General features: G+C 37.6%; 2 protein-coding genes across 2 annotated transcripts in view; one reads left to right on the forward strand and one right to left on the reverse strand.

The window, feature by feature from the left end:
• LOC147850031 (uncharacterized) overlaps nucleotides 1-12,387 on the reverse strand; it is a 72,534-nt gene that overhangs the window by 13,846 nt on the left and 46,301 nt on the right. The gene's annotated exons all lie outside the window — the stretch shown is intronic.
• Nucleotides 672-11,958, forward strand: SIEL (ARM repeat superfamily protein). The gene is made up of 9 exons (XM_087337250.1): nucleotides 672-683; nucleotides 1,195-2,580; nucleotides 2,674-2,730; nucleotides 3,233-3,508; nucleotides 4,562-4,753; nucleotides 6,087-6,227; nucleotides 10,359-10,445; nucleotides 10,562-10,908; nucleotides 10,987-11,958. The coding sequence occupies exons 1-9, from the start codon at nucleotides 672-674 to the stop codon at nucleotides 11,885-11,887; spliced, it is 3,399 nt and encodes a 1,132-aa protein (XP_087193376.1). The 3' UTR covers nucleotides 11,888-11,958.

Genomic DNA, 12,387 nt, shown 5'->3' on the forward strand with positions numbered 1-12,387 from the left:
GCCTCTCACTTGAAAGGATGGAAGAGAAAGCAGAGTCCCTACTATCATTTGAACCAAATAGTCATGGGCATGAGGGGTTTGAGCACATAGATCGAGGAGCAAATGCATGCCAGAACATGATTGGGATTGGACTTCGCCTTTTCGACCTTGACCTTGAACATGAGCCAAAGTCTAGATTGGGCTTGAGCTTAAGCTTGAACCTTAGAACATCAAACTAGGATTGGGCCTCAAAGTGGAGAATGACCCAAACATTGACCACGATCACGACCATGACCTTGACCTTTGACGTTTTTGGGTCATGAATGTTGGAACATTGAACTAGAATTGGGATTGGACATGGACTCGATGCTTGACCTTGGCCCTTTTGACATTTTTTTACCTTGACCTTGAACATGAGCCAAAGCCTATATTGAACTTGAGCTTGAACCTTGGAACATCAAACTAGGATTGGGATTGGACTTGGACCCGAAGCTTGACCTTGACCCTTTTTTACCTTTGACATTGACCTTGAACATGAGCCATAGCCTAGCCCGAACTTGAGCTTGAGCATGAAAGCACTAAGCTAGGGTTGGGCCTCGAACAGGAGAATGACCCAAACATTGACTTAGACCTAGATCTTGAACCTGAGCTAGACTTAGACCTTGAACCCGAATTAGACCTAGACCTAGACCATGGCGTTTGTGGTAGTGAATGCTAGAGCATTGAATTGGGATTGGGATTGGACTTGAACCAAAAGCTTGACCTTGACCTTTTTTTGACTTTTTGACCTTGAATACAAGCCAGAGTTTGGCTTGAGCTTGAGCTTGAGCTTGAAACTCGGAACATCAAACTAGGAACTAGACCCTGACCTCGAGCCAGAGCGTAGGCCCAGGTAAAGCCAGAGCCAGAGCCAGAGCCCGAACCGGAACATCGACTTGCAACTCGGAGTGAATAAAAAATCCCTTGTTCTATACATACATACTTATAGGATGATACATACATTATATGTACATATGTACATATGTATGTATACATATGCTTTCTTTCTTTCTGAAAATCCCCTGTTTCCCATGAATGTTTGTTATATGCTTTTTCTATCAAAATCCCCTGTTCCCCATGAATGCCTAAACACTTCTTCACTACATACATACTACCCATCACAGCTCACAGAGAGAATCCATGGAAAGCTGTGTGTTGCAGAGCACTGCAGTATAGAAGCAGAAGCAGAAGCAGCAGCAGCAGCAGCAGAAGAAGAAGAAGAAGAAGAAGAAGAAGAAGAAGAAGAAGGAGAAAGGAGAAAGGAGAAGTGGCAGCAGTAGCAGTAGCAGTAGCAACACTGTTGAGCTTTCTGGCCTTGGTTTTCTTTTTTCTCCCCGCATGAAGCGCCTCGGGGCGGAGCAGCAGCCTCCTACCGCCTCCGCCAAGATCCTCAAGAAGTCATCTGCACAAACTCAGATCTTGTGCGGCCCCTCGCCCCACCATCGCCATCTTCCTCATCAGGATCTTCATGGAGAATATGAAGAAGGAAAAGAAAAAGAAGATTCTTTTGCAAAGAACTTAACGTACCCTAGCCATCGTCTTCATCAGTTAATGATTCGTCTTCAACATGACAACGACGCCCCAGTTCAATTGCAAGCCCTTTCTTCTCTTCATGCTCTCTTGGAAGATGAAGATGAAGATGAAGATGATCTCCTGATTGCAGAAGACTCTAGTAGCTGCAGTATTAGTAATTGTGGGGATTCTGTGATGGAAACTTTGCCTTCACTTCTGCTTCAGAAACTGTGGAATGAGAAAAATGCACTAGTTGTGCAGAAGGTTGTGCGAACCTTAGCTTCCTTGGCCATTTTGAGCTTAAGGAAGCCTGGCTACGCGCTTGCCTTTCGCATGAAGAAACAGACCCCGGAGCTTAACACAATCTCTGGCAAGGATCAGCCGCCTCCTCACAGATATGTTAAGTCAGAAATAAACTTGAATCAGACTCCTGATGAACAGCCAAATCTCCGATCGGAACATACAGCTGCAGATGGTAGTGTGAGCTCTGATTGTAACTTGTTGCAAGAAGCATTTACCACTGATCATAACTCCTTGAAAGAAGCTTCCATCACTGATTGCGATTCTTTGAAAGAAGATGCCAGCGCTGATCCTAGGTCGTTGAAAGAAGAATTCTGTAAACAAGTTGTAGAAAATCTCTTGCTTTACCTCCGAGGTGATTGTCTTAACAGCTTGTCGCTAAAGCTTCAGATATTGCGCTCCCTGCATCTCATTACAGAAGAAGGTGGAATAATTCCAATGGATACCATTGTTAGGCTAAATAAGCTTCTAGGAAGTACCAATTCATTCATTAAAGCTCATACATTGCAGTTAATTGCAATGGTGTTGGTTACAAACTCGAAAGGCAAATCTTTACCTGGACAGGAAACATTTATAGGGCTCTTTTATGACTATACTTTTGATCCCAGTGTTCTTGTGAGAAAATCTGCTCTACGATCACAAATTCTCTTACATAATAATGGATATCTATTGACAAAGGAGTGCTACCTGGTAGCATCGTCTCTACTTCAAGATCCAGATGAAGAAATTCGTTCAATTTCTATTCATGTGGTAAGAAAGGAACGAGTTAGGTAGTGTATTCATGTTCTAGATGGTGATTTCTTCTCGTTTCTTTAACTGAATGGCCATGTCCTGTTTATGTAGATAAAGTTATGGGTGGAACAAAGTCCAGAGGACAACACAAACGATGCATTTATACAGGTTTGTGTTTTCAATGTGAGAAATCAAAGTATAATAGATGTAGGACATCTGTCTTTTCATTTTATAATTCATCTATATTTCAGCATAACCACCTTTTACAGGCGCTTATCTTGTGATGTGCTACCTCAGGTCAGATATGTCAGATTAACATAGCTCGTAACTAGAGTTATGGGTATTCTGGGCGTCACCTGGGTTGTGATGATAGAGTTGAGACATGCGATCCGCCACCATGGAATTTTTTGTGTGATTTAGAGTAAAACATTTGGCTTTCATCTTTTGTTTATAGCTTGATTACCTGGCCATTTTGGTGGGAAAATTACTGTTCTTCCTTTGTCCTCCTGATTTTTATAGCCATCACGATTCACAAGGTCCATATTCCAATAGTCTTTATGCAATATGACACCTCATTTCTAGTTTCTCAGTGTAAATGAGTGAGAGCATAGAACCCCTTTAGTATTGCTCAACATTTTGTTGGTTATTTACTATTGTATTTTTTTTTTAGGTATGTAAGTTGATGATAGACATGGATTTCTCTGTCAGGATTGAAGCATGCAAAGCATTGGCAGCAATGAAGAATGTCAAAGAAGATTTACTCCTCCAAGCTCTAAGCAAACAACCTCTGGGATTACCTTCAGATGATAAAGAACCAATACCATCTTCACTTATCACAATTCCTGAAACAGATGTAGATGTTTCCAAATATGAACAAGGTTTAAGTGTTCTTGACAAAGTGAACATGGGCGCTTTTGTGCATGGTATTGAAGATGAATTTTATGAGGTAAGAGAAGAAAATAACTGAATAATGTCTACTATATTATCCTTTGTTTTAAAAAGGCGAATTTTAATAATATGAACTGGAAAATCCAGATGATATTTCAATGGGCCTGTACATATTATCAGCTTTTCTTTTCTTTTCTTTTACGAAAGCTCTTATTTTTGTTCTCTTCTTCTTCTTCTTTTGTTGGTTCTCGTTTTTTTATATATTCACAATTTTCTTGCTACGTAACTTCAGCTGTGTATAGGAAATATATGTTTGATACAAGTTAAAAAATGCCTTAATGTATCCAATTGCATCTCACTACTCCCATGAGCCTTGTCTCTCGGGGAGCCTTAACTCTTCTTTGAACTCGCTCACACAAGTTAGGCGTTGAGGTAAAGAAATAAAGAAAGAAAAGAGAAAATCATAATTCTGTAGATGATGGCATGGGATTCCAATGGGATAGCATTTTTAAATGTGTTTCAAGTCCAAATATTATTGTTGGCATTTACTGGTGTTTTTTCAGTAGGTTACGGTTATAGAGAAAACATTTTGCAGCATTCTGATGCTCTCTTTGCTGATAGAAGTGATGAAATGCTGAATTTAACATAGAGCGGATCAGAATCATTTTTTGAAAGATCTGAAATGTCAATATGAAGCATAAGATATTGTGAACAATAACGAGAATGTAAATTAAACAACCAAGGCTGTGAGTTTGCTATGTAAGTGAAGAAGGCAGAAGCGTATAGATATCTTATATTTTAGACTTTTGTTCCAAGCCAGATCTGAACATGTTACTAGAATGAGGGGTCATACTGCCACATCATTGGAAGATATATTTATGTATGTGCTGTGCATGAATGAAGATTAGCAAGTTGTCGGGTCCCAAGTGTTCAATTTATTCATGGAAATTGTCATGTAAGATAATAGCTAATGGAAAAGTACTTCTGTCAAAAAAGTCACATAAACCATTAGTAATATATGATAATAATAATTGAAAAAACTTGAAGTAGAAATTTCACTCTGTGCATGTATAGCTGTTAAAAATGCCAATAAATTTCTTTTTGAGTACAGGTTCGTGCTCTGACTGTAAAAGCATTGGAGACCATGTTTGGTTGTTCGACAAAGTCTCGTAACATGATTTTAGAGATCATGATGAACATGATAAATGATGATTCCAAGCACGTTCGCCTCAATGCTTTACAAGCGTTGATTCATGCAAATGAATGTTATGGTCTTTCTGTCAAGGACAATGATCTTCATACGGTATTTACTCACCAGCCCAAACTTATATTGATTTTTTCTGTTTAAGTTCTGGAAGGTTTCTGAATAAAGAGTTCAACATGTTAAATATTGAGTCAATTTTTATTTCTCTTGTTGGAAATGGAAGCACAATTGCCTTTCCATCCTTATTCTTGTATCCGACATCAGCATATTGGTATAAGTGAGAAGTATTGAGTAGCTTCAAACACGGTACAACAGTTTGTTATGGGATTGTGCACAATGTCATATGTTGGGGTAAGATAGTGATTCTCTCACCACATTGATAAAAATATGCAATCTCCTGCCACTGGCATTCAGTCCTGAGGAATTAGTGTCAGCTTTGTAATCTATCTTGAAGGCACATGTCTTTTTATTTATATGTGGCTATTATTATTTGTGTTTAAAACGTTTGTACACAACTGGATGATTGGGTGGGTTCTGGCATGAATGGAAAATCATGAACTATGGCTGATTCTGAGTTTTCATGCAAGGATGATTTTTTTTTATTAGACATGGATTATTCCTTTTTTTATTAGACATGGATACTAGTCATGCACTGGTTGCTGATTCATGGTTTCCAGCCATATCGTTTTTTTCTTATTTTACAAATTATGTGAGCTTATTTGCAAATGCCCTCATAAAAAGAGGAGCTGTTTCATTCAATCATTTCCTTGTTCAACAGATATAGTAAACCCTCAATGCACTAGGGCGACTTAGTGTTCTGGAGATGGATATTAGCCACAATTCCTTATTTACAGACAACTCTTTCGTGAGACAAACATTGTGGGAGTGTTCATACTAGAAATCAAGTGACATAGAGAGACTTTGTTTGAAAACAATACAGCCACAACGAATCATATAATCTTCTATAGCAACATCACCGTGCTACAAGTTAATCAAGGGCTACCCAAGTAGGGCTACTGACGATATTCTAGAGGGTTTACAGTACATCAGGCAATACCAATTTGTTGTGCTCATAGCTCACTCCATCTGAATCATGTTATGGTGATCCTTGTTATTGATAAATTGAAGGTGCTTTCCTCATTTTGGAGAACTTCACATGCTAGGCAGGCCCATGTGAACTCACTATGTTATGTTGTTCCATTTATGCATTTATTTATCTTTCTTAAACTGTTTGGATTTTTTCCACATCGAGTTTCTGCTTTGGGAATATACAAGGTACAACTCCAATGTAAGATATTGAATTAACAAGAGGATTCATGAAATATTGAATAATTTCTGTCTCAACAGTGTTTGATATTGAATTTCTCTTGATGGATGTAATGCTGTCTGTTTTTATATCATAGCTAAATATATCTAGAGCTATTTTTTACAGCTTCATGCAACACTGGAAGATATAGATGAAGATGTCCGTATGTCAGGAAAAAGGTTACTGGGACAAATACAACTGTCAAGTAAAGATGGTTTCAAAATTACAGTAGAAGCTCTTATGAACCATATTTATAAGAATCCTCAGGTATGCCTATTCCTTTTTGTTTATCCTACACTCATAATTAAAAGCCTATTGAACAATATGAAAAATATTTCTGGATGTGTCTGGTAACAATGCATCTATTAATTTCTTTCATCCCCACAATTTTACTCTCAAGTAAGAAGCTGTAAAGGTTGAGCCAGGACCCTTGTGTGTGTATAATCTTTTTCTTTGTCCCATATTCTTAATTCAGACCTGATTTAGCTATGTAACAAGGGTTCCTGATATCAGACCTTATTTAACTATATCAATTTAGGAGCAAAGCATTGGTGCCCCATGATATAATCCAGGCAAAGATGGGAGCAACCCTATAATCATCAAGGCATTATTCTGATCAGTGACCTGTATCCAATGGCTTTAGGAGCTTCCTAAACGAAGGTACTGAAGGTTGGCACTTATGTCGTCAAATCAGCAAGCTAAACATGAAGACATTCATTGTTGGTATGTTGAAATGCAAGAATGGTTGGAGTTACATGACATAAGCGTAAATGCACTAACCCCATTTCAATATAGCTTGGATTGTCCCCATCTAAACATGACCAAAGTGGACAAAAATTAGAAGAATCTGAACTGATATTAATAACTCTGAAAACAATATAACTTCGATCAGGCCCAAAACATCACTTGTTAGGAAGTTACGCCACTGTGTCAAAGGGAAAGTCCAGAGATTAATGACAACTGTCCGATTCCTACCCCTGTCCATTATAAGACACACTTTTTACACATATCGGAGGATGGATTCTTCATTAGGCCATCTTATATGGACATACATCTATTCTATGCATTGTGCAGTGTGATAGGACAGCTATGAACTTCATCACTCAGTTAGAGATTGAGGTAGGTAGATATACATGAATACCTATTTGCCAATTGTGTCATCAGGGAGTGGAATATGAAGAACAATGTGTTTCATTGTATTGTTCTTTATGAAATAAGAGGGTGATACGATTGCCTCTTTAAGCAAGGCTATTCAAGGTAATTGAATATGAGGACCAACGGTGCTTGGGGCTTTTCTTGCCAGAACTCAAGAGCCACAGGGAAAAGTTGTTGAAGGACAACAATATAGCCACACAAGCTCATCGATAAAGAACAATCACAACTTTCTTTAAGCCTATCATTCATGGTATAAGTCAATCAAGGGCTATGGAAATGGGCTCCCGACCAAGATATAACAAAGGGGTTACAATAGATTGAGCAATAACAATTTACTGTGCTTAGGCCCTGGTCTCATGGACCACGATCTCATCACCCATCGATAGATAAAGGCCATTATCTCCTGCCATTGTTGTGCTTACCTTCTTTCTGAGACCTCTCTATTTTGGATTGACCTATGCTAGAGAATATATCTATCTAACTTGAGAATCTTACATCTACCAATAACAAGATTCTTTAGTCACTTTTATCTTATGTACTTTTTTTTTACTTAGTAATGTTTATTTTGGTTTTTATTATCAAAGACGAGACAACACTTACGATGTAACCTCTTGTTTGGTCTTATAGGCCATTTTGGCATCTTAAAAGCGTTAATATATATTTCTTTCTTTCTTCCATTTACTTTGTTTATTAACTTTGTTTTAGTAATACTTCACACTGCACATAGGAAACCTCAAAGAGAGGCAAACACAAAGAATCTATACAACCAATGTGACTAAAAAAGAGGGCATACATTTTCTCTTCAATCTGATGTAAGCTGTAACAAGCACATAATGCATATAACAATACGATGGTCATAATAAGATTCGATAAACCTGATAAGCACCAGATGTTGACAAAATACCTGATGATTGCAAATGGACCATATAGTTAAAGAGGACAGAAATGCATCCATGCAAAACAGATTTTGAATGGTTCAACATTTGCTCTTCAATCTGACGTAAGCTGTAACAAGCACATAATGCGTATAACGATGGTCATAATAAGATTTGATAAACTGGATAAGCACCAGATGTTGACAAAATACCTGCTGATTGCAAATGGACCATATAGTCAAAGAGGACAGAAATGCATCCATGCAAAACAGATTTTGAATGGTTTGAAGACCTTTGGCTGGATGACAAAAAGCATACGAGCTTCCAAACTGGAAATAGGAAATCGTAACTGAAGAGATTGGATGGTTTATAGGGCATGGCTGTAGCACAAATGTGGGAGAGTTTCAGCTTTTTCTGGAAGTGCGAGATGCAGCCTTCCTTAACTGTAGCAGTACATCAGATGCAGGCGCAACATCTAATGCACCATCCGATGTTACACACCAAGTTTATGACATGTTAGAAGTATTTACAGTTCCGGAGCTACTATGCTGCAACAGTCAACTAATTAGGGGTATTTACTGCCATATGAGTTGATTCAGTAGACATTAAATGCATAAATCGAATAGAATCTGAAAATTCAAGTATCAAATTAAAGTACTCATAGCTAGAGGGCTTCTAATTTAGGAGTCTTTTAAAATATGGAGGTGCCAACTCTTCTCTACAACCAGCTCCAGATCAATGTAAATGCTCCAAGTCAAAATTTTAATACCTAAATTGGAATTTCTAAGTCACTTGCATTTCTTTGCCCAAAGCTCCAAACTAATGTCAAAGAAATTTGCCCCACCTTGTTATAAAGCATATCTGTACGATATACATTAATGATTATACTAATGCAATATCCAAGGTCCAACTCTGGAACCTTGAGAATCTGCCGTCACATGGCCAAAGAGTGCACAGATCCTATTCTTCAGTCAATGGAAACTATACAAAAGATGAAATTAGCATGCAAGTTATCTTCATAACCTGTCCTTATAAATTTATTACATCGATTTGCCTGTATTAGCATCAATAGGCAAACAACTCTTAGCATGTCTTAAATTCCCTTGCTGGACCAGACCATTCATTGTCCTTAAAACTGGATATCTATCCAATCAACAATGCACTTCCAATTTGTGCATTGTCTATTGTTGTGGGGTATTTTGCCTGAACGGTTTAGACATTCAACAGTACTTTGATCGATCCTACCTTCTCCAGAAGTGGTAGGAAACAAGGTGTCATACACTATGCTGTAGATCCAGGTTTTCTAGAGATTGGACATGTTAGATGAGGTTACTTGAATAGGGAATATATTTTGATAATGCAATTGCACTGCAAGAACAAGAGTAAGCCTTGGATTTATCCAGTTTCTGATGTTCTAATGTTAAATGTCCACTACATGAAAGTTTAGACCAGTATTTGGACAATAGTTTAAAGTTTGGACTAACTAAACGCATTTAGATTGACATATGAATTTTGATGGGAAGGCTTACTATTATTGATCTTCTCGCTGTCTCTTTGTTGATGTTCTAGTTTCAAGTGTAACAGCTATAGAAATCTGAGTTTTTGAGACAGTGTAGGGATGTGGTAGAAGCATTTCTCTGGCTTTGCCTGGAGCTTTAATGATTTGTATGGAGAGACTTATAACTACTGATATTCACTCTCTCTTAGACAGCTTTATTGTTTTCAACTGTAAAAGCTACACGAAACTGAGTTTTGGGGCTGTGTTGCTATCTCTGGTTTGTAATTATTTTTGGACTTACTTTTATGACATGGATCTATATTTGCATTTTTATTGTGCAATGTTCTCCATTCCATCTTCAGTCTAAATCAAGGATCAGAGCATTCTAATTGTTCAGATTATCTGGATGTTTGTGAGTGATATGTTCAATATCACTGTGTTAAGGTTGCAAGAGGACCAAAAATAAAAGTGCAGTTGGGAGAATTTGATTGCTTTTCATATGATAGCTATACATTTTCATCCAATCATAGATATACTGAGAGCCCTTCATGAGTTCATTCATTTCGATGTATGCAAACATCTATGTATGTTTATGATTAATTGTCACGTTTCTTTGAGTACATCAACACATTCGGAATAAATTTTCTTTTCAATAGTTTAACTATACAATTTAAGTGCATGGCAAGTAATAAGCATGATAATTATACAGGTATGTTTCTTATGTGTCAGTATATGTGTGCTGTTATTTTCACCCTATTATAGTACTGTGTATTCAGAAGATGTTTTATTATATTAAGTACTTCTTAGGTAAGAGTTTAATGGGCAAGGTAATGATGCAATTATCAACTATCCATTTTGGTTGCTGACCAGGAGCACAATGTGATTGACACTCTCAACAGGCTTGGAAGAGGTCATAATGAATATCTACAACTGATAACAAAAGATCTTCTAAATGAGGTGTGTCTTCGTATGCATATATATTGTCATATCACCATTACAACTACTACGCCATTCTTTTTTAAAAATAGGACGGATTGTATTGATGGGCTCTCGTGTTGGTGATGGGAGTGCAGTTGAAAGTACATTTATCTGGTGATGTTGGCCTGGATGCACCAAGTTGTCGGTGCATTCTTACCCTTCTTTCTTCAATATCAGAAGATGCAAACTTTATCCCAAGTCGAGTACTTTCCCAGGCACAATTATTCAAACAGGTAGCTCATCGGGAACATCCTGTATGGACTGTAGACACTATCTGTCAAGATGAATCAATCAATTTAGAGCCAAAGAGTCTGCTACATACTGATAGTTTAAACCACAAAAAAAGAGTTGAAACTTTACTGGAAAGCACAATCAGATCTGTGTGGAATATGAAAACTATGCTTAGACATGAAATGGTTTCAAGCATGAAGCAAGTGTTGAGGTAAAAGAAAAATCTTTGAATAACAGTGTCACTCTCTCACTGTCAAGAGTACTTATAATTTTGGCTTAATTGTTTTAGTGGCAGCCGAAGGGACCTGAAATCACTTCTTGGCAATACTTCTGATGAGGATCAAGCAGCTTCAACAACCTTAACCCTGTATTACGTTGAATTTATTTCATTGCTTTTACAAGGCTGGATTTGTTTTCATCCAAAGAGTTCCATTGCTGCAAGACCATGCGTACATCAACTTGCTTGTAGATTAGATTTCATTGTGTCATATATGTTGCATGCCTTTTTTGGGCATACACCAGAACAGAAATTTGTTCTGCTGGAGGTGAGCTTGCTACCTATTGTTTGGAGGATGACAGAGAAAGTAGACAAAAAAGATTGTAAAAATGTTGCATCCATTATGACGACCCTAGAGAAAATGGGGTTGCCTTACAGTCATTTCATGGAAGAAGTAGAAGAAAACATCGTGAAAGCCTCAAGTAGTGTGGACCCTTGCAAAGTTTTTAGAGCCGCTCGAAAGTTGGCATTCTCATTCTGGCCAATGATGTTACCTATCGGTAATCCACTGAGGGAGCTGAAAGCTGATCTATCAATTGTAAGCAGTGATCCTCTACCATTTCAGATAGGTCTACCAGTTGGAATTCCAGTCAAGCTTCTCTTTTGGAATTTGAAGAAAAGTGATCGGATATGGATATACATGCGCCTGAGCTCTTTATGGTCACAATACATATTCTTGAATACTGAATGTCTTAGAAGTGTTGATGAGATGGTTACGACTCTCATAGTTCCAGGTCTCCGAAGTGTTTTATCGGAATGTACATTAAAAGCTACAGTCATTCTAGAGTGCCCTCAAGTCATCCATGGAAATGATCCTACAGTCCCGAAAGGTTATGCCCTGCCACTTACTCATGGAAAAGAGATTCGTTTGGTTGATATTGCTAATTCAATGTATAGATCTGCCCAAGTGTAAAGCTACAATCATTCCATAGTGCCCTCAAATCATCCATAAAAATGATGCTAGAAGTCCTACCGGTTATGTCATTTAATGAAGTGCGGTGTGCCATTTAATGATATTACTAGTTCAAAGTATAGTGCGATGTGCCATTTAATGAAGTGTTTAACAAAGAAGGTTAAAAAGGAAAAACTGTGCTATGTTTGTTCAATGATGAAAGTTAAATAGGAAGGCCATCTAGTAATATTGCCATGGGTGAACAGTAAGATGGTAAAACAAAAGATGTGCTTGTATATTGGATTTGCAGCATCCAAAGGAAGCCATTTATTATTATGAGGTTTCCTATACATGGGAAGAAACATTCAAGGGAGTCAATTATTATTATGAGGTTTCCTATACATGGGAAGAAACATCCAAGGGAGTCAATTTATTAATTAAGTGGTTTCCTATCAATTAGGTTTGAATGACATATTTAACAAAGAAGGTTAAAAAGGAAAAACTGTGCTAAAGAGGAATGT

This window comes from Azolla caroliniana, unplaced genomic scaffold (assembly GCF_043228905.1).
Source record: "Azolla caroliniana isolate FFs.n. ecotype wild unplaced genomic scaffold, voAzoCaro1.0.p SCAF_22, whole genome shotgun sequence".
Lineage (NCBI taxonomy): Eukaryota > Viridiplantae > Streptophyta > Polypodiopsida > Salviniales > Salviniaceae > Azolla > Azolla caroliniana.

Excerpts from the sequence above, each read along its gene's own strand:
- SIEL (XM_087337250.1), top strand. Across the intron at positions 4,754-6,086 it reads AGGACAATGATCTTCATACG|CTTCATGCAACACTGGAAGA; the intron begins GTATTTACTCAC and ends TATTTTTTACAG. Across the intron at positions 10,446-10,561 it reads CAAAAGATCTTCTAAATGAG|TTGAAAGTACATTTATCTGG; the intron begins GTGTGTCTTCGT and ends ATGGGAGTGCAG.